At 46.2% G+C, this 22,504-nt stretch overlaps 1 protein-coding gene across 1 annotated transcript in view; it reads right to left on the bottom strand.

Annotated features, from left to right (window-relative positions):
- FARSB (phenylalanyl-tRNA synthetase subunit beta) overlaps positions 1 to 22,504 on the bottom strand; it is a 334,706-nt gene that overhangs the window by 80,581 nt on the left and 231,621 nt on the right. Inside the window, exon 15 of the mRNA XM_086943878.1 lies at positions 5,949 to 6,066. Coding sequence (XP_086800004.1) covers positions 5,949 to 6,066 — 118 coding nt within the window. The remainder of the gene's footprint in view (positions 1 to 5,948; positions 6,067 to 22,504) is intronic.

Below are 22,504 nucleotides of genomic sequence, written 5' to 3'. Positions count from 1 at the left end.
GTATAAATGTTTCCATTTTAGAGAATAGTAATGGTCTCAACACAAAAGCCGGCATTTGCCTGGGTGGAGATTTTAATGCTACACTCCCCAGTGAAGACACTGTAGCTTTAAGGCTAGAGAGTGGAAGACAAATTTGTCATAGGGGCATGGAGCTAAATGAACACTTGCAGAACCATGCTCTGAGTAATATTATAGACATTGCTGCTGCTACAGATGATAATAACCTCCAGACCCAACATTTAATGGGAGGGGTTGTGCAAGTACCATCGATTATATCTTTAGCTCCCCTGCCCTCGAAGACTTCTTAGTTAAAACAGCAGTAGTCCCTACACATCACGGGGCCCACAACCCGATTCAAGTAATGTTTAAATTGTCCCCGAGGACGAAGTATTAAATAGAATGTGGGACTAGGGATCTTGCACCCTCAAACGACAAATGAAGACTAGTGTGGTGAGGGCTTAACAGTGCTGACCTGTTTCACATGGTAGTTAGGGACAACTTGGAACTTTTTGACTCTTGCTTGTCTGAACGGGAACCCAACCCTGAGGTTATTAGCGCGTTCGCTAAACTTTGCGAGATCATAAAATCTGCTCTATCAAAACCAGCTGCCGCTACGCAGCATGGTCCTAGATGGTTCAATAGAGAGTGTTGAGCGATTAATAGACAACTACAGAAGGCCCCATCAACTGATTCAAGGTGCCTCCCTTTAATTAAGTCACTATAAGTTGGTCATATCGCGTAGGAAGGATGAAGTATTATCTGATCGATGGGCTGCTCTCGTTAATGCTGCCAGCCTAAGGAATGGGAAAACTTTTTGGGCTGCTGTTAAAGACATGAGATCAATGGGATAACGACTAACACCGATTAGCTTCAATATAACCAGTGAGGCCTGGGAAGCTCATTTCTCGAAGATCTATACAGCCACCCCACATGAGGAAGATCTGTTTGAGCCTCAAGCCCCCATAGGGGTATTAATATCCCTATCTGAAGTCGAGGTAACCATACATCAGAGCCCGGACAATAAGGCCCCTGGTCCTGATGGGTTATTCATCAAACTTATTAAGTAGAAACCTGATTTCTAGGCTCCAATCCTGCTGAATGTTTTTAACAATTTAACCTAAGCCCCATTACCTGGACTTGGTCATCCAGCATTATCGTTCCAATTTTTAAAAAGGGTGACCGCTCCCAACCCAGTTATTATAGAGCAATTTCCCTGATTGACAATACTTTGAAAACGTTAGGGATTAAAACTTGGTCCGAAGATCACCTTATTTTACAACCATGCCAACTATGTTTCGGGAGTCGAGTAGGCACCATCGAGCATGTCTAAACCTCAATCTTATAATTGGGAAATACACTATTGAACAGAAGTCACCTATTTACCTGGCTTTTATGGACTTGACCTCAGCATTCGACTATGTAAACCGGTCACGGCTATGGTAAATTCAGTTAGAATATGGATTAGATGAGGCCTTAGTACACTCCTTAGCACATTTGCACAAGGACCTGAGAGCTCGGGTTAGGATTAATACTGGGGGTGAGGTCTCTAACATCAGAGTTGGGAGAGGGGTCAGGCAGGCATATGTTCTAGCCCCCTACTCTTCATATATATTAACAACTTACACAAAACACTGATTGAGCTAACCAATGACGTCCCTAGAGTTAATGGCAATATACTTTTCTCCTTACTATATGCTGATGACGCAGTTTTAATGGGCCGCACACCTAGTGCTCTATGCCTTTTAGTACAAGGTTTTGTTAATTTTGTGGCCACTTTAGATCTATGCACTAATTAAAAAAAAATCTTTTATATATATTTCAATCTTTATTTCGGCCGATTTGGCCATCAAAGATATACAAAAAGAAGCACATAAAAAAAAATCTTTTATAATGGCTTGTGGACAGAGGAAGCACCTTTTAAATTCTATTTCTGTGGGCAATCAGAGTTTACAATGTACTAGCACTTTCCCTATCTGGGGCTCGTTTTTGCTGCTAATGGTTCCTGGTTTGATCACATGGCATATTATAGGAACAAGTTTTCCAAAGCTATTAATTCGGTTTTTAGCCTACCACAAACGAGTATGACGGGCCGTTTTAGCCATTTAAATGTTTTTAAAACTTCAGTGTATTCCTACGGCAACATGTGGCGCAGAGGTCTGGGGCTTCTCTAGGGGCCGCATTTTCCAGGGTGAAGAAAACAGTTTTGCCAGAAACTCTTAGGCACCCCACTCTCCACGTCACAATATGTTTGCCATAGCTAATCGAATCGCCATTACATCGAAGACTACATACAGGCACGCCTATTCTGGCTAGGCATTTGGAAAAACCCAGTGGCGACCCTCACAAGGGAAATCATAGGAGATTGCCTTAAATGTGAAAAGGTAATGGATATCCTGTGGTTAGCGGAGGTATGCTTAAGTTTAAGCAGGGTTAACTATGAACACATCCTTGCAAGCCCAAACGAGGCAGACACTGTTAGCAAAAAAGAAACAAGCATTTGCAATGCAATAGGTCTAGCATTATTAAAATTTGAGCTATTGGCGTTGCTAAATAATGCAACAACAATAGCTCAATCTTTAATAATGCGAGACCTATTGCATTGCAAATGCATGTTTATATACGAGTAGAGAAGGCGTTTCACTTTGTTCTGCCTAGCCGTACATTTAGTTGGCTGTTGAATCTTGGTACCAGCTCTATATAGTCACATGACCATTGCACCATGCACTGAACCCATGAGACTAGGGTCCCATTATGCATATAGGTAATGGCTACTAATGTCATGGTTTGCAGCAGCTGGTGATAGCAACAGTTACCCTCTGTCTATGTGACATTTCAGATCACGGATAGCCATCACTACTAGAGACAGCAACAGACAGTAAAGCGTGCGCTAAGAGCGCTGCCTATTTTCTGCCATGTCTGTTCTCTGCCTGCCACCTACTCTAAATTGCAACAAGCGCTCAAAGACTTGGAAACCAAGAAGCAAAGGTATTTCCAAATGTACGTGGAATTACTATTTTGTGAAACTGTACAGGACATTTATACCACTCGTACCCAATGACTTTACCAAAACAGTGACATGCTGGGAGAAGTAAGAACTACAGGTACCGGCATGCTCCATTCAGTATCGCACTAAGAATGGAGCATGAACAGAACAGGAAGTTTACTTAAAACAGAAGAAGTGCTGACGAGCCCTTCACTCACATTAAACCGGATTGAAGTTAAAGCCCCTACCCCGTGCACTGCAAATGTGAGTGAGTAATGAGCATAAATAACTACAAAAGAGGTCACACAGGGTGTACATGCAAATACGCTATCATGAAAGTTCCTGATTACGTTTTGTATCCTTAGCATATTTAAACTGGCGGCATCTGAATGCAATAGAACCGCTGCTACAGTCTTCAGAAATCGGAACGAACGCAGAATGGTTCCCTAAACAAAAGTAAGATCTGAAGCCTAAAACAACATCACTGTGAGCCTGTACATGGTATGTAAACATTGATTGGCCCTGAAACTTGCACGCATTTTTGTCTCCAGGCTTGAAAGAAATTCAATTGACAATAAAGTTAGCTGAAGGTGACGTCGGGGCCACTGACTTCTGGCAGAAGTAAGTGTCGATCAGTTTCATAGTAATGGTTCCGGCCATACAACACGCGCTCTGTGGTGGGGGAGGGGGAAGGGCAAAGTGCCGGCGCCAAGTGTGAGACAATGAAGGGGCGGGTGAATGTAAAACAGCCTGCATGAAAGAGAACGCTTTAAACCAGATAAGAGTAAACAAAACCGGACATGATGGAGAAGAAGGTAGAAACGTGCCCGGGTCAGTAATTGTGCAGGTGCGGTTTTCTTGGTACATCGTACATATTAACTATTTGAGGCACAAGTGAGAGAAAAATAAGATTGCTTGATCACTAGCCTAACTGAACTAGAAGCAGCGGTATAACAAACCCCACAGCCCTCACAAAAGGGAAGATGGCATGGGTCTTAGCGGGTTTCGATATGATAACTTTGCAGCTGCTATGTGAAGTGTCGCGCGCGGTTATAAAAAATCTTCTTGAAGGAAGTGGCATGGAGCCGCGTTTGCCCCGAATCGCATGCTTTTTACATGTACAAAACACCCAGCTGCCGCCTCTGAGCTGGGCGTGCTGCACAGAGGCAAGTAACATCTTTACTTCAGGAAGTGGCTGGGAGTGCCCTTGGAAGTAGGTGGGGGAAGGGTTTATAGATATTTGGACATTGTGGGACGACTTGAGCATGGTGGCATATGCACGAAACTAACACCATCGCAGTTGGTTTTGTTATTACAATACCTGATGATGCCGAGGTTCTTCACGGCGGATTTTCGCTCCAGCTTGCAGCACGCCATTTGAGTCGCCTAGCGCGATCGCAAAAAAAACAAGCCCACTGCCCACAGGACCCGCGCCGGGCTCGTGGTAGTGTAGTGCGGGGAAGTCGAAGTCCGATGCACCCCACACACCAGCCTCGCTCAAATGCTTCTCTTTCTCTGAGTTGCCGGTTCTTGTGAAATCACCTGACTGGCCGAGATCATGTGCAGCTTGATTCAGAGCAGCCAATAATGGAGAACAAAACGTGTTGCAACACTTCTGCTTTGTTGCCATCGGCGCTCAGCATTGACAACAAATGAAGAACATGCTGACAGAGTGACACTACAAAGCACGGAGCGATAGAGGAGTTGAGGGAGGGAGGCCATCGCCTTTACCTTTCAGAAGTGACTTAAGGGTGAATTCCGAAAGCTTTACTTTCAGCATGAGGAAGTGAAGTGCCATCAACCGCAGGCTGCAAACTGAAGGGTGGAACGAAAAACTATTAACGGCTGACGAATCTCGCATCTCAGAAGAAAACTAAATAAGCAATGGCCGCGCTGCAGTAAAGCCGCGTGGGAGTTAAAGTGGAGGCAGAGGGCGATTTCCTTTCGGGAGCGTGCGACCAAATGGCGCCACAATATGGCGCCGCGCGCTTCCGAAAAGGAAATCACCAAGATGTGCATGAGTTGCATTGCAAGCAATGCAACGCGTGCACTTCTTTGCTGAAAAAGCTCTGCCGATGGCATAAGGTCCCCTGCTATGCAACGCATGCGCGTTGCGTAGGACGAGACCTAAAAAGAAGTTCTAACAGCACTTTACACACACTACAATAAGGTTAGACTAGACAGGGAGGCAAGAAACCAACTGTAGCTGCTTTTATGTTAATCGAGAACACTTCTTATCAGTTGGCTAGCTACCTCAGAAAACCTATTGGTCGGTGGGAGAGGGGAACCCTTTATTGCTCACGAGCAGGCACTGTGAAATCTTTACTTTGTCTGCCCCTGGTTTTTCATGTTAATCTTGATCTCTTGCATTGCAAGTGTGACACATGGAGCGGGCAATCCACACTACACTTTCTATTCTTCTGCAAGTTCTATATAAAGTAAGCTAAATGGCTTTTAATGCCCTTTTTAAAAATAATTCACCTACTCACCACGAAATTGCATAATGATCTATTCTCCTCCTGGAAGACGATGAATTGGCCCTCCAAGTAGGCACTTTCTTGAAAACTGCTGTACGAGTCCATAATATGATATGCACTTCATGAATAATGTTTCAAGGTTCCTGATTTTATATATTATATTATGATGCAATTGTGTATTTTATATGTTGTAATGTGATTTGTGTTTTTATAGATATGCTTTTATCCAAAATAAAGTAATTGAATTGAAGAACACACAGGGCCACACCGAAAGGCTGAAGAAAGACTAAACGGCCACCTGGTGTATACTAATTTTGATTCAGTCAGTAAGTGGTACTTAGATAATCAAAGCCTCAGTCCTTTACAGAATGGAAGGTAAAATTATTCTTGGAAAAAGTGGGTGAAAAGAAAATAGTCTTGCAGAACACTTCCATAAGTGAATACCATTTGTAATACATCGTGCTCTAGCACCTTACTTGCCAGCTTACCTTTGGTCGAATCTTTCACCACAATGTCTGAGATCTCAAAGAGCTTCATTGGTAAGGGCATTTTCCTATTAGCAGCAATTGTTTTCAGAAGGCCAGGAAGGAGACTGGTGCGTGCCACCTAAGCGACAGAAATACATAGTCACTATATAACAAAAGCAGCGTGATTACTTTTTCTTCCAAGAAAACTACAAAAGTCCTAACACCATCCATCCCCCAATCACAAGTGATGACAACAATTACTGAGTGCACTGTATAGCTAAGGAATTCGATTCAAATAGCTACAAACAGTCGCTTTCAGAAGCTACTCTAAAAACATATAAATGTGGAAAACTATCTATGAAATTAGATCCTGTACTCTGAAACTGAAGACTGAGTTCAGAAGTCAGAGGGGAGGTATCCCTAGGTGGAATACTGCTTTGCTTGATTGCGAAAGGCCCAGTGTTCAGGACTTGGTTTTATTCAGTATAATAAAATTGGAAGAGAATTTGGCTGCAGGAGGAGCCAATCCTCGTTTCACAATCCTTGCCAAGATTTCTCTTTGGCAAGGGGGCAACCATACAAAGCTCCCCACAACAAAACTATTCTTGCCTTTTCTTCCCCTACCATCCAACCTAGCCCTGCATGGAAGCCACTGATCCCATTTACCACCTGATGAGAGTAGATGTGGTAAATGGAAGCAGAATAATGAATAGTGTGTGGATTTCCACAGGTAATTTCATGTCCACACACATATTCCCTATTAAAGGGAGGGGGGGGGGGTCTTACTCGTAATGGGCAGAATTTTCTCCAGCATTATCAGCCTTAATGTTAATTCCGCCCACTTGAACTCGTCACATGGCATTCTGCCTAACGGATAAGGGCCTTTGCACTTTATAAATCTCAATTTTCCTCAATCATCTAATCTGTCAGAATAACTGTATTTGACAGCATTGTACATTTAATTTAGTTAAAAGGAGTATCAAGTTTTTTTTTGTTCCTGGCATCTGCACACAACTTAATAACTTAGCGCATCTTACTAGCAGGATTTACATTGTAGCTCCTTGAAAATGAGTGATGATTAAACGATAATACAAATACGACTCATTTCCAGGTATGCAGGAGCTGCAGTACAGGCTACTATTACGCACTTCCTTTAGAGAACAAATCCCCATTTTAGGGGTTTAGGAAGGAAGAGAGACGGAGTAGTAGAGAACTGGAGTGGTTGTAGGGCAAACTTCTTGGGGCAAAGGAAGCGCACAAGGATTAGTTACTTACCTGTAATCCTAGTTCTCTTCCAGGGGTATCCTCATCAAAGTCATAAGCATTAGAATATTCCCGCCCATGCGCAGGACCCCGGAAACACTATATTATATGTGCCCCACATATATATATATATATATATATACATATATATATAAAAACATGCAATAACAGCCAAATAACATCAGAGGTGAAATATGCTGTGAAGAATTTCCACCATACATGAATAATAAGCATTAGAAACATGAGAAACACCACCAAAGATTGTTTAGAAACTGTTTTAATGCTCAGAAAGCAGTAGAAATTCTCATAAGTCACTGGAAGCATAAAAAGCTCCCAGGCTGCATTGCAAACACACAGTCTAAAAAGACTGAAAAGCTAACCTGCAGCTGAATAGCAATAAACTGACACCGTGCCTTTAAGGCACTCATGACCCCCTGTATCCCATCATGCCCCAGGGGTGACAGTTAGGTCAGTTGTTCTTTTCGGAGACTGAAAAACAAACCCAATAACAAATAGGTTAACAGTATCTCCTTTTTAAAGAGTATCCTTTGCCCGGGGAGGCGGAAGGGTTGTTTATGACTTTGATGAGGATACCCCTGGAAGAGAACTAGGATTACAGGTAAGTAACTAATCCTTCTCTTCCAGTGGATCCTCATCAATAGTCATACGCATTAGAATAGAATAGCGAGCCTCTCCTCATCCCTGCGGGCAAAGGAATGATAAGACAGAAATCTCATCAACAAGTCTGAGTAGACTAAAGACTACCCAAACAGATTCCTCAAGGAGGCTTGCCCTACTTGAGTATCTGCCCTGGAATCAGATTCGAGGCAGTAATGCCTCGTAAAGGTATGAACCGATTTCCAGGTTGCAGCCTTGCATATTTCTGACATTGGAATGTCATGCAAGAAAGCTACTGTAGCGGCTTTCCCTCTAGTGGAATGCGCTTTTGGTGACATCAACAAAGGCTTGCCTGCAAGCTGATAAGCCAATTTAATGCAAGAGACAATCCATCTGGAGATGGACCTCTTGGCCGCTGGAAAAACTGTTCTCATTGAGCCATAGTTCACAAACAGTTGGTCCGTTTTCCTAATCCCTTTAGTCTTTTCCAAATAAAACTTTAGCACTCTCTTAAGATCTAAGGAGTGAAGTGACCGCTCGGCTGGGGTCGTAGGATTTGGAAAAGAGGAAGGGAGGGAAATAGACTGATTTATATGAAAATCAGAGATGACCTTAGGCAAGAAAGATGGATGAGCCCTTAGGACTACTCTGTTGTGGTGGAAAACAGTATATGGTTCTTTCGCACAGAGCGCTTGTATCTCACTTACTCTGCGCGCAGAGGTAATTGCCACCAAAAAGGCTGCCTTCCAAGAGAGATGTTGCAAGGAAGGCTTGTGGATGGGCCCGAAAGGAGGTGACATTAACCTGGATAGAACTAGGTTTAATTCCCAAGGAGGAGAAGGATTTCGCACAGGGGGATACACTTTCTTCAACCCCTGGAGGAAGTCCTTAACCACTGGAACCTGAAAGAAAGACATCTGATCAGATGATTTTCTGTATGCTACAATAGCTGACAACTGCACTCTAATAGAAGAGTACTTTAAACAGCAGTTGCCAGGGAAAGGAGGTATGGTAAGATGACGTCCTCCTGCCCCTTAGTCCGATCCAAGTGATGATCCCTACACCACAAGTAAAATCTTTTCCACTTGAACGCATAGGACGCTCTTGTGGAAGGTCTCTTAGCCTCCTTTAAAATGTTCATGCATTCGGGAGGCAAGTTCAAATGTCCATATTGCAGGACCTCAGGAGCCATGCTGTTAGGTTCAATGATGGGAGGTTGGGATGCATTATCCTCCCGTTTATCTTGCTTAACAGGTCGGGCCTGCAAGGTAGCCGTTTGTGTGGACACACAGACAGATGTAGAAGGTCCGGGTACCACCACTGCCGAGGCCAATCCGGAGCAATCAGGATCATTTCCATGTTCGACCTGAGGGGCTTGGAAACTACTCTCGGAATCAGCGCTAGGGGAGGAAATGCGTATGCAAACATCCCTGCCCAATCCATCAGTAGAGCGTTCCCCTGCGTTCCTGGCCGGTGGAACCTGGACGCGAAGGCGTGGCATTTGGTGTTTTCGTCGTCTGCAAACAAGTCTATGGATGGACTACCCCAGCAACGAAAAAGCTCTTCTACTACTTCGTCGTTTAGCACCCAGTCTGGCTGATCTTCGAAGTGCCTGCTGAGTGCGTCTGCTTTTACGTTCAACTCGCCCGGAAGGTGCACTGCCACTACTGTGAGGTCTCGAGAGAGAAGCCAATGCCAGATTGCCTGAGCCTCTCGAGAGAGTGGGCGAGATCTTGTGCCTCCTTGTTTGTTCAGATAGAACATGGTGGTCGTATTGTCCGTCTGAACCAGGTCTGAGTTGGATTCGATCGCTGGTAAGAAAGCTTTGAGAGCCAGGAATACCGCTCTGAGTTCCAGCATGTTGATGTGGTATGTCTGCTCCTGCGCAGACCACTGGCCTTGAATTTGAAGCGGACCCATGTGTGCTCCCCAGCCTTGCAGGGAGGCATCCGTCACTATAGACTGGGAAGCAACGGGTTGGTGAAAAGGTACCCCCACCAGCACATTCTCTCTCCGAGTCCACCATTTGATGGCCTCTTTTGTCGCCTGGGAAAGAGTGATACGATCTTCCCAGCGCCCTGTCGCTTGGTCCCACTGATCCTCCAGAGCCTGTTGTAGAGGACGCATTCTCAGCCTGGCGTTTGGGATGAGAAAAATGCAGGACGCCATGGAACCCAGCAGGGATGCCACTTGTCGGGCTGTTGGAAGCCGAGACTCTAGCAGAATCCCACATTTCTGACTCATGGAAAAAAGTCTCTCCTCCGAAGGAAACGCTTTTCCCAAGCTTGTGTCCAGAACGGAGCCTAGGTAGTGGATGGACTGTGTAGGCCGCTGGACTGACTTCTCCAGGTTCACATGGAGGCCGAGCCTGTGTAGCTGGTGCAGGCACAGTTGCAGATCGTGCATTACTTGTACCGGAGATGGACCTTTTAGGAGCCAGTCGTCCAGGTATGGGTAAATGAAGAGACCCTTTTTGTGAAGAAAAGCCGCCACCACTGCCATGCATTTGGTGAAGACTCGTGGTGTGGACTTGAGACCGAAGGGTAACATTTTGTACTGGTAGTGTTTGTTCCCTACGACAAACCTCAGGTACTTGCTATGTTGCTGAGCAATTGGGATGTGAAAGTACGCATCTTGCAGATCCACCGAACACATCCAATCTCCGGCTTGAAGATGTGGACATATTTGGTGAAGCGCTAACATGCGGAAATTTTCTTTGACAATGATTTTGTTTAATAGTCGTAGGTCGAGTATTGGTCTGAACTTGTCCTCCTGATCTTTTTTGGGGACAAGGAAGTATCTGGAGTAAACTCCCTTTCCTCTTAGAGCGGGGGGAACCTCCTCTATCACTCTTTTTTGCAGTAGGACTTTCATCTCTCGCCGGAGCAAGCTTAGCTGGTGAGGGCAAAAGCTCTTTGGAGGGATGCTCTTCGGAGGAGCACGGAAACGTATCTTGTATCCATTGCGCAGTTTATTCAGCACCCACTGATCTTTTGTGATGCTGACCCACTCTGCCAGGTGTTGGGAAGCACTTCCTCCCACTGGAGTGGGCAACGGCGCCAGAGGAAGCCGCTGTTCAGGCCTTTCCTCCTCTGGTGGTGTTGGAGGACTGTTGGTGACCTCCTCTACCCCTGCTGGCCTTGCCTCAAAACTGGGGTTTCCCTTGGGTTTTGTTTTGAGACCACTGAGGGGTTTGAACCCTCTGTTGAGCCCCTCTCCCCCTGTTGGTCTTGAAGCAGCGCTTGAATTCTTTTTTCTTCTCCAAGCCCACCGCCTTCACCGTATCCAGTTCCGTCTTCATTCGGGTCATCTCTTCGTCCGCATGCTCCCCGAAGATAGCGGAACCCAAAAAGGGGAGATTAAGTATGCGATGCTGAGCATCCGGCTTCAGACCTGTAAGGCGCAACCAGGCCGATCTTCTGGCACAAACCCCATGTGAATAGGAATGAGCTGAAAGCACTGCACCATCCGCAGCCATGCTTATCATCTGGTTCGCCACCAGACACCCCTCTGTAACAGTCTCTTCAAAGTCCTGCTGGTCTTCTTTTGGCAGTTTGGCTTTGAATCTTTCCATAGAGTCCCATAAGGCTCTGTCGTATCGACCCAGAAGCGCAGCTGCACTAGCAACCTTAAGAGTGGAAGCAGCTGAGTTGCAAACCTTTCGACCCCAGGAGTCTTGAGCTTTGCTGTCCTTATCTGGTGGGACTGAGGAGGAACCAACGACAGCATGTGTCTTCCTCGCCGCTGCCACAATTACAGAGTCTGCTGGTGGGTCAGATTTTACAAACACCGGGTCAGAAGATGCCGGTTTGTACTTCTTCTGAATGCGGGCTGGTACCGCTCTGATCGACGCTGGGGTTAGGAAAACCTCTTTGACAGGATCCATAATCCCCGGGACTAAAGGCAGCAGAGGCCGGGAGATGGCTTTCTTGTGTAATGTCTCAAAAATGACTGTCGTTGTTACTTGTGGGACAGACATCTCAATGTTCAGTTTCAGTACTCCTCTTTGCAGTACATCCAGATACGTGCCAATGTCATCCACTGGGGAGGACCTGGACGTAGGACTGTCCGTCAACGTAGGGGAGTAGTCCCTCTTGGACGATCTGGTAGAAGAGGTAGAGGAAGTAGACGGAGTACATCGACTTCTACGGTGAGCACTGTGTCTCCGCTCCCGCGACCTTTTTGAACGCTCCTCCCGTCTAGGAGCGCGAGACCTGATCCGATCTTCTGTCCGAGGTTCCCTTCTAGGAGATCGGGATCTTCTGGGAGATCTGGCTTGTGATCTCACGGGTGATTTGCGCCTAGGAGAGCGAGACCTGATCCGATCTTCTGTCCGAGGTTCCCTTCTAGGAGATCGGGATCTTCTGGGCGATTTGGCTGGTGGTCTCACAGGTAATTTGCACCTGGGAGGGCTACGCTTGTCCATCTCCTCCAACAGATCTTGAAGCGGAGACCTGTGGTGTGGGCTGGCATATTCCTGCATACGCTTGGTAGCCCCAGAATCTCGCCAATGGTCCAATGATTTGTACCATCTAGGTGGCAACCTGATTTGCTCGACCGAAGGATCTGGCCGACGCTCAGGAGATCTGCGCACAGGACTTCTGGACCTTGAAGGTTCAGTTGAGGAGCCAGAGTACCGTGAAGATGAATGACGGGAAGCAGACTCCGTCACCATGATCGCATCTGAATGCCTCGACGTCGAGCGTTCTTCTCTCGCCGTCGAACGCCGTCGAGGAATCGGTGGGTCAAACAATCTCGACCTCGAATGTCCATGAGAGGGTCTGTAGTCTCTCGACGTCGAGCGGCGATGAGCAGCCGTCGACTGAGTCCTCCGACTCTAGGTCGAACGGCGATGACCGGCCGTCGTCGGAGCCCTCTCTCTCGACGTCGAACGACGATGTCCCGTCGTCGACGGAGCCTTCTCTCTCGACGTCGAACGACGATGTCCAGTCGTCGACGGAGCTCCCTGCCTCGACGTCGAACGGCGATGGCCGGCCGTCGACGGAGTTCTCTGTCTCGACGTCGAGTGCCTGTGCGACGACGGCGGAGGGGTATTGTGCACCCTCGACGCCGAGCGCCGACGAGGCACTGACGGAGACTGCGTCCTCGACGCCGATCGACGAGCTACTGTCGACGGTGGAGGGGGCTTGGTCCTCGACGCTGAACGCCGCTTCTTGGACGACGGCGGAGGGGTCACACTTCTCGACGCCGGTCGTCGCCTGGTTGACGACGGCGGAGTGACCTCCCTCGACGCCGGTCGTCGCCTGGTTGACGACGGCGGAGGGGTAATGGATCTCGACGCCGACCGTCGCCCGGTTTACGGCGGCGGAGTCGCCTTCCTCGATGCCGATCGTCGCCCGGTTGACGCCGGCGGAGGGGATTTCGACGACGGAGCTGGATCTTTCGACGTCGTCGACGTACCTGGTCTTCTCTTCGACGGCGGGCCCGCCGTCGACGGTAGTTTTGAAGAGGAAAACTCCACTGGTGGTTCTTTTCTCAGCGCCGACCCCGACGCTGAAGTAGAAGGGTATGAAGACTTCTTCTTTGAAGATGTATGAACCTTCTTGGAGCCCTTCTTCACCGGTGATCTTCCTCTTGAAGCCCTGTGAGCCAGGCCATAAATGCGAATCCTCTCCCTGTCTTTGAGAGTTCTTCCTGACAGGTGCTCACAATGAGGACAGGTGCCTGGATCATGATCTTCAGGCAGACACAGGATGTAGACGTCGTGGTTGTCTGATTTTGCCTTCTTGTTGCCACAAGAAGGACATTTGTCAAAGAATGAAGGCATTATCAGAAGAAAATGTTCACTAAAGTGACTGAAAAAAAACAGTATCTTACTTGACTAGATGTTAAATGTCAAAGTAAGAGTAAAAGTTGTCAAAAGTGAAGTATTTTTCTGTCAAAAACCAGAAAAATAGTGGAGCTGTGTAACCAGGGTCCTTCTCTGAAGGAGCCGGAAAGAACAACTGACCTAACTGTCACCCCTGGGGCATGATGGGATACAGGGGGTCATGAGTGCCTTAAAGGCACGGTGTCAGTTTATTGCTATTCAGCTGCAGGTTAGCTTTTCAGTCTTTTTAGACTGTGTGTTTGCAATGCAGCCTGGGAGCTTCCTATGCTTCCAGTGACTTATGAGAATTTCTACTGCTTTCTGAGCATTAAAACAGTTTCTAAACAATCTTTGGTGTTGTTTCTCATGTTTCTAATGCTTATTATTCATGTATGATGGAAATTCCTCACAGCATATTTCAGCTCTGATGTTATTGCATCTTTTTATATATATATGTATATTATTTATTTATATATATGTATATATATATATATGTGGGGCACATATAATATAGTGTTTCCGGGGTCCCGCGCATGGGCGGGAATATTCTAATGCTTATGACTATTGATGAGGATCCCCTGGAAGAGAAGTGAAGGTTCCTCATGTGAGCAGGTCCTGTTGCGTGGTCAAGTGCCAATAGGAAGCCATCAGAATAGTGAGCTGAAATTCGGTGGCAATGAAGTAAATAAGAATGAAAGCCTTAGCTGCTCCAACATCCAAGAGACAGAAGGCTGTACTGGCGAATGGAGCAAGAAAAGAGAGTGTTTCTTCTACATTCCTCTGGAATTGGAGGTAAATAAAGTACCATCAAGGTTGGTAGAAGGCTCAAACTACCTTCCAGACAGTTAAAGGAAATGACCATTAAAACTTCAACAAGTTTCCGATTACTAAAATCTGCAGGTACTCTTACTTGGATATTTGTGTTGTGCTCTAGCATACAGATTGCCATACTCCCACAATTAATTCTCCAACAATAAATTCGGCCCCAGAAAATACTGCCAGTCCAAATGTATGCACAAACTTTCCTCTGCTGAACAAAACATGAATCACTAGAATGTTTCAACAAACCGGATGGTGTTGATGGAATTCTGCCAGACCAGAATCACAACACTCCTGCGATACCGTCTGAGTAACTTACCTCACAATGAGCTTACACACCATTCTAAAACAGGTAAGGACCAGCACAGTTTGATATTAGTTAATTGCTTAAATAAATTTGAAGTCTAGAGTCCTTCATCTGGGACAGCGTTTCACTGTCACCATAAGCTAACCTACTTTTACAAGGAAGGAGCAACCGGGTGAAGGCGGGGAAATAGCCTCACAGACCCCTCTAGCAGCAGCTTTACTTCTCCCGTTTCCCGCTTCGTGGGAAAAGCTCGCCGCAGGGGTTACTGTGAGGAGCAGCAAAGAGGAGTACCACAAAGCCCAGGAGGCATCGGGGCAAGGCAGACCCGCCCACACCGTTCAGCCCAGGTGCTTTAAATCTGCACCAATACCGCGGATCGCGGTGAAATCACTGTGGAAGGTCTCTGTGTTACAAGGAAGGAGCAACCGGGTGAAGGCGGGGAAAGAGCCTCACAGACCCCTCTAGAGCAGCAGCTTTACTTCTCCCGTTTCCCGCTTTGCGGGAAACGCTCGCCGTAGGGGTTACTGTGAGGAGCAGCAAAGAGGAGTACCACAAAGCCCAGGAGGCATCGGGGCAAGGCAGACCCGCCCACAACGTTCAGCCCAGGTGCTTTAAATCGGCACCAATACTGCGGATCGCGGTGAAATCACTGTGGAAGGACTCTGTGTTACAAGGAAGGAGCAACCGGGTGAAGGCGGGGAAAGAGCCTCACAGACCCCTCTAGAGCAGTAGCTTTACTTCTCCCGTGTCCGGCTTCGCGGGAAAACGCTTGCCGCAGGGGTTACTGTGAGGAGCAGCAAAGAGGAGTACCACAAAGCCCAGGACTCATCGGGGCAAGGCAGACCCGCCCACAACATTCAGCCCAGGTGCTTTAAATCGGCACCAATACCGCGGATCGCGGTATTGCCAAGGGCAGGCCCGTTCTAGCCCGTTAAAGACCGGGAGAGACCGGACCGGGCCACACTTCTAACGCCCAACATAACCGCGAGTACGGAGCTTGATATACTTACACCACGGGAAATGGCGGCACGCAGAGGAATGAAACAAACACCTGTCGGGCATATTGCGGGGACATTGGACCAATTTATAATGAGGGCATCATCTGTGCTTGAAAAAGAGATCGCTATGACTGAACGGCGCCTGTCCCAGGACCCGGCTTTCTCGAAGAGATCGTCCTTGGGTCCCCTAGGGCTGGCAAAATCTCCAGCCCAGCCATTTCAAGCAACAGTTATAGACGGTCCACTAGGGAGCCAATCTCCTCCTCCTACCGATACACCTAGCACGGAGCCTATATTAATTCAACTCCAAGCGAAGCAGACAGTCCACAAGGCAATTGTGCACTCTAACCCATTACCCAATAGTCCAGCAAAAGATAGTAGAAACGAGGGGGCAGTCCCTAAGAGGAAAAGAGGGGGAACAGCAAACCGGGGAATTAAAGCAAAGCAACCTAAACTTATTGACCAGATGGACTCAACTACCGACTCCCTATCCAGTCAGGAGAGAGCCGAGGCTGAGGCTACGACGTCTGCTTTGCGCCCCCAGAGATTTGCATCGACCTTATATCGGAACCCCAAAGCGCCAATAACGAAGAGTTGCTCATAAGGAACTTGAGTACGGTCCTCTCTAATTTTATACAGCCTCTGGAACAAAGACTGAAGAGTATAGAGAGAAGACTGAGTAAAATGGAGGACTCTATCTTGAAAAAAGTAGAATCTGTCAATGTCTTACTGTGCATGAATAGGCAGTCCCTACCAGCCAACCTCCAAGTGGCGGCACCAGCCCTACCCTCTAATTTATCTTCCACCAATTTACTAACCGCTAGCTCTCCTAAAACTCCGCCTATGTTAGTTTCAATGCAGCAGGGTGTTTCTAACAAAACGCCCACATCTGATAGCAACACTGCACCAGCAATAGTGGCAACCAAATCAAAATCCCTGAGCCGTCCCACCACTTCTATAACCAACACCAACTGCAATAGGCAAGATCTCCAACGAGTCAACCTACCCCCAGAGAGTGTCCCCTATGTGGTAGTTCTTACTGGGGTACCTAGAATGGTTTCTAATAGAACAGAAACATTCATGGACCTCAAAAACAAAACAATGCACTGGCTGAATAAGCATAAACCCCTGCCAAGCCATGTACAAAGTAAGATCTTGTTTGTTATAAGAGTAGGATGGGTAGGCCATAATAGGAAAGACATTGTGGGGGGTTGTGTGGTCATCAACTTTCAAGGTAGTAATGTGATCGAGTATTTGTGCAGCAATAGCTATGCAGGCCCTCCAACTCCTATTAAGGCAGTAAATTTGAGTTACTTCTATCCTCCATCAAACCCACGCCATGTGTATAACAATGGGAACTGTAGGAAGTGGCGCCTGCAGGGAGATGAGTTTCGAAACCAGGAAGAGGGCATGTGGGGTTGGCGGGTAAGAAACGAGGTGATGGGGTTCCCGACACACAATAGGTTTAGCATGTTAGACCAGGTAGACTGACTGCAAATGTCTTTCATTACCCCCTCCCCCGGTCTACCAAGTACAGGGAGGGGTACAGGGCAGTTAGATCCTGTGGTTTCTTTGATTAAGGCCAGACAAGAGCCTATAACCAACCAACCGACCCCCGCACTTTCTACACTTCCAATGCCTCCTTTCCCCTTATCTAGTTTAGCCTCACATCAGGGACAGGCCATTTCAGTGACAGGAAATTCAGCCGAAAGAAGAGATACTTTCAGCTGAACGACATGGCTGATTTACCGACCCGCCAAAGTAGAAATCTGCAAGCCCTATCTTGGAATATAGCGGGATTAGCGGCAAAACTAGAAATACCTGATTGGTGTGCATTTGTAGACCTCCACGGGATCTGTCTATTTCAGGAGACATGGTCTGTGACAGCCTTACATAGATTGGGATATATTTCATATACGGAACCAGCCGTAAAGGGTCCAAGAGGCAGACCGTCAGGTGGCTTGAGCATTAGGGTGCGTGTCCATCTTGGGTTTTCCATCAAAAGGATTAATACTAATAGTCCAGATCTGTTATGCATCCTTTTGACTCGTCCTAAAACACCAAAACTGGTCATTATTAACATTTATTCATGATCAGTACGTGCCGGAGGTACCTCCCAGACTCTGGACTTTCTGAGTACTTTACTGTATAGCCTTCCTGGTGATGCTAAGGTGCTGATCGGGGGAGACTTTAACTGCCACTACGAACCCTTATGGGGGTTTCCCAGCTTACCTCAGATGAGGACAATACCTGGCATGTTCCAATCCTGAATATTTATCCAGCTAATAGCTGGACAGCTCTGGTTCTGCATCTCACCACTATAACTTATTCATTCTCCATTAGAGCATGTAATGGGCGTTTCCAGGGGGGTAGCCCATGTCAGTATACTTACAATGGAATAGGTCACTCTTCCACAATCAACTATTTCATGGCCAGCTTGGCTTTATGGCCAATAATCCGTAACTTTCGAGTGTATTGTCGAATGGAAAGTGACCATAATCCCATAGTTGTAGAGATGGATTTGCCTCTGCCCAATGAGGTGCAAGAGGGGGCCGATGCTCCCTCGAGCAACATCAGAATAATACAAGGTGGGAGGAGAATTCGCTGGGCTACCATAAAGATGTCCTCTGAAAATATGGCCACTATGTATGCAAGTGTGATCCCCTGCTAGAAAGGGTATCTATAATGAATGATAATGCCTCTGATAAGGGGGTGGGTAATGAGCTTTCAGAGATTCACAAGGAGCTAACGACAGCTCTGGCGGATTGGTTTTATAAATCCTCTACCCAGAAACAATGGCAGCCAGGGAACAGTAATCCGTGGTATAACAAGTCCTGCAGGATGGCCAAGAGTACTTTAGTAGCTGCACTCAAACTAGGTAATAAAATCCCCATAATGAACGCCCAGAAGACATATAAGTAACTTTTGTTTCACGCTAAATCTGAGTGGGAAACAGAGATGGCACGTCATTAGACAGGCGTTGGCTGTTAAAAGACTCAAGAACCTTCTGGAATCTTGTCCACACCGGGAAAGTAGAGGGCAAGACAAGGATTGATCCAAATATTTCAGAAGAAGTATGGTGCTCATATTTTAAAGATCTTTACTCTATTCCCCCTTCGCCAAGACATTGGGTCCCGGGTATTCTTACGGCCCTGGATCAAAGCTGGTGTCCACTGCCCTTTTCCCTGACTGAAGTGAAACTAGCTGTGTCGTCTCTGAAAGCCAACAAAGCTCCGGGGTTAGATAGGATTCCGGGTGACCTCTATAGAGATGAATTGAAGGTATGGGTCCCCTATCTCTGCTATTTTATTTAATTCAATCCTGGAGGGACAACCACTTCCTAGTACCTGGTTGGGGAAGAAATTATTCCCCTATACAAAAAGGGTTCTCCGTTCGAACCGTCAAATTACAGGCCCATCAGTTTAATTGATGTGATCCAAAAAATCTATGCCAGGCTTCTATTGCAATGCTTGCTGGACTGGATCACAGAGAACAATATTCTTTCGTCCCTACAGGCAGGGTTTAGACCCTAAACATCGACTATTTTCAGTTATTTCGGCTCCAGGTTCTCCACTGGAAGCATGTGGTGCTGGATGGGGGTAGTCTATATTTAACATTCGTGGACCTTAAGTCTGCATTTGATATGGTGGACAGGAATCAACTATGGAGTATATTACTTAATATGGGGATTCCACCATATCTGTGCTACCAAATTAGATTACTCCACGAAGGAACCTTTGCGAAGGTTCGATTCGGTAAGTCTGGCCAACTGACATGGGCCTTCCCGATTGAGAAGGGGGTGAGACAGGGGTGTGTATTAGCCCCGACACTGTTTTCCCTCTTCCTCAACGATCTTATAGAAGACCACCTCACAGTAAAAAATATTAACTCGCCTAAATTAGCCTGTGGAAGATTCCCCGCAATAATGTTTGCGGACGACACCCTGCTGCTCTCTAAAACACCAATGGGAATGCAGCAGGTCAGGACCAGTTCACTAATTTTTGTAAGAAAAGGAACCTGGTGGTTAATATAGACAAAACCAAGTATATGGTTTTCAATGCCAGTACAACCAATTGTCCTCACCCAAAAATGGAAGGCCGGCCCCTGGAAAGGGTAAAAAATTTTGCTTATCTTGGCCTGTCCTTGAATGACAAAATGGGGTGGGGCACACAAATAGCTAAGGCCAACTTAGGGTTGTTCCAGGCTGTTGGGGGAATTTTAAAAGTCCCAAAAAATTGTGTACATAAGGTAGTGAGTGCACCGTTAGAAATGTACAAAGTTCAAGCCAGATCTTCATCCCTGTATGGGGCGGAGCTATGGGGGGGAATCGACCGGCGCACAAGCTAAGTATCACAGAGAATAACTATATTAGGCTGCCATTTACCTTGCTAAAAAGCACACCACTAGTTCCACTTAGGCTGGACTTGAATCTCAGGCCAATATCAGACGCTATTGCCTCTCGCCCGCTCCTCTACTGGAGGAGATTGTGGAGCGTCCCGGAGTTGGAGAGTTATAGGGAAGAACTAAAGGTGGTGATGGCCGGCCTGGGTGCAGGCAGGATCCCCTGGCTATCATTCATAAGGTGTCAGCGAGTAAGATCAGGCTGGAGAATCTCTGGTCTATCCCTGAGGTCTCTTGCCAAACTATCTCTAAGCATACATTGGCCGAGACTATAAAACGCCATAATCTACCGGAAATACTTCATTCAGCCAGGTCCTCAAGCTTGACCGATTGTTTTCTAGACCACAAGGTGGACTACAGCTTTGAGCCGGAATTGGACGCTATACAACCAGTTCTAGCAAAGAAGCTGTATCTACAGTTTAGATATGGTACTTTGCCCTTATGCACATACACTGATAGGTGGAAGGGGGGACCTACTCGCCCCTGTCCGGGCTGCAAAACCGAAGACGAGACCCCGTTGCATGTCATTCTCTTTTGTCCTACCTATTGCAATAGTAGAAGAAAGTGGATTATACAGCTGTGCAAAAATCTAGGAATCAGGAACTATCTGGCGTTTTTCAGAATTTTAAAAACAGATACAAACGCACTGATAGTCACTGCTGTAGCTAAGTTTTTATTCTCTATGTGGCTAACGAGAAGGAACCTGCTTAGTCAATGATGGACTTTTTATTCTGTGTGTTAAGTATGAGCCCCAGTGAGGAAATGGGTCCATATTGTTATTTTATATTTTAACGTAGTACTGTATAAGTTATTGTTTTAAGCTTTTAAAATGCTTTCCCTTATCATATGAAATTATGTGAAAGACACTATACTAATTGGCCTATGTATCTAGGGTGAATGATAAAATGTATAAATATGTTGACTGTACTTTTATGGTTTATAAACAAACCGAAATAAAGTTTGAATGATGATGATGATAAATGCAGAACTACAGGTCCCGTCTCTGTGGGTGTCATCACTAGAACATATAGGACTTCAGGTAAAGCTTAATACTGAGGCCATGCTAAATTGTTAAAGGCAAAGAAGGTAAGTTATCATACTAATGTCTCATTTACCAGGCGAATCCCTGAAACAACAATGCTAAAAAACAGGCATGTAACCTTCCAGTCATCAGCAAAAGGAATACCCATACATTTGTATGCCTTAGAAATACAGTAGCAATCATTAACTTGGGAAGGCAGGATGGCAAGACATTGTCTTTAACAAACTAGGTATCATAGAGCCACCCATAACAATCGAATCGACTCATATTATGGTCTACAGAGTTGCGTTTCAAAAATGTGCCTTGAGTTGTTCAAGTTGCCATTATACAGATTTTAGGAAAACAATCACGTGTGTGCTTAATTACTGCTGCTGCACTACTCATAAAACCTGATGCGATTCTGCTTGGCAGATATCTGTTGGCTTTAAGATAACTGAATACCAATTATCTGGATAAGGGTATCCCTTAACCGCAAAACCATACGAAATCATACAAAGCAGTGATCAACAAACCGGCAAAAGGCCGTTCATCAACAGTATTCCAAACAGAGGCTTCTTCAATTCTTGGCATAAGCCCTCTTCGGAGAATGGGCTCTGTAGCCTGCAGCACTTTTTCATGCTGCTTGAGAGGGACGTCCAAGTGTTAATAAGAGAAACTAGGATGTTCAGAACAGAGAACCTGTTTTGAAGTTCAATGTTCTTCAACTCTTCCTTGGCAATAGATGAGGTTGTACTGTCAGTTTGAGGTACGGCATAATGGCCATTCACAGTAGAATCAGAAACTAAACTAGCGGGGGAGATGCAAGAATTAACTCATGGCGTCAGTATTCTTTGACAATGAAGTCTTTTGTGGATACATGTCATTGATTTGATGAAGAGGTAGGTAGCTACGTAATGCTGAAGGAGCCCTTCTGGTCAAGGGAGGAGCCATTGATGCTTAAAAAGAGGTGCGATAACAGATGTAGAAGGCTACCAAAGGACAAAACATCCAAGAACCAGATGTTACAGGCACAAGAAAAGACAAGACTTGGAAGCAGCTTTTTTATTAAGAATTTTATAGTCAGAAAGGGCTCCTTCTGTGTTTTGAAGATGTTTTCCATTGGCACTGTGGGAGCCTTCTCTGTGGAGAGGTGTGGCTCAATGATCAGAGCGGCAGACCCTGATGCAGAGGTCTAGCCCGGGACCAGGGTTCAATTCCCCGCCTCGGCGGATCTTGGGTTCAAAATTCCACGGACCTGATAATTCTCGCCTCAGTGCCTATTCCAATCATGGAGTCCCACTCTGCAACTCTGGGCAATAG

This window comes from Lissotriton vulgaris, chromosome 11, assembly GCF_964263255.1.
Source record: "Lissotriton vulgaris chromosome 11, aLisVul1.2, whole genome shotgun sequence".
Lineage (NCBI taxonomy): Eukaryota > Metazoa > Chordata > Amphibia > Caudata > Salamandridae > Lissotriton > Lissotriton vulgaris.
This window is presented reverse-complemented; position numbering and strand designations above follow the sequence as displayed.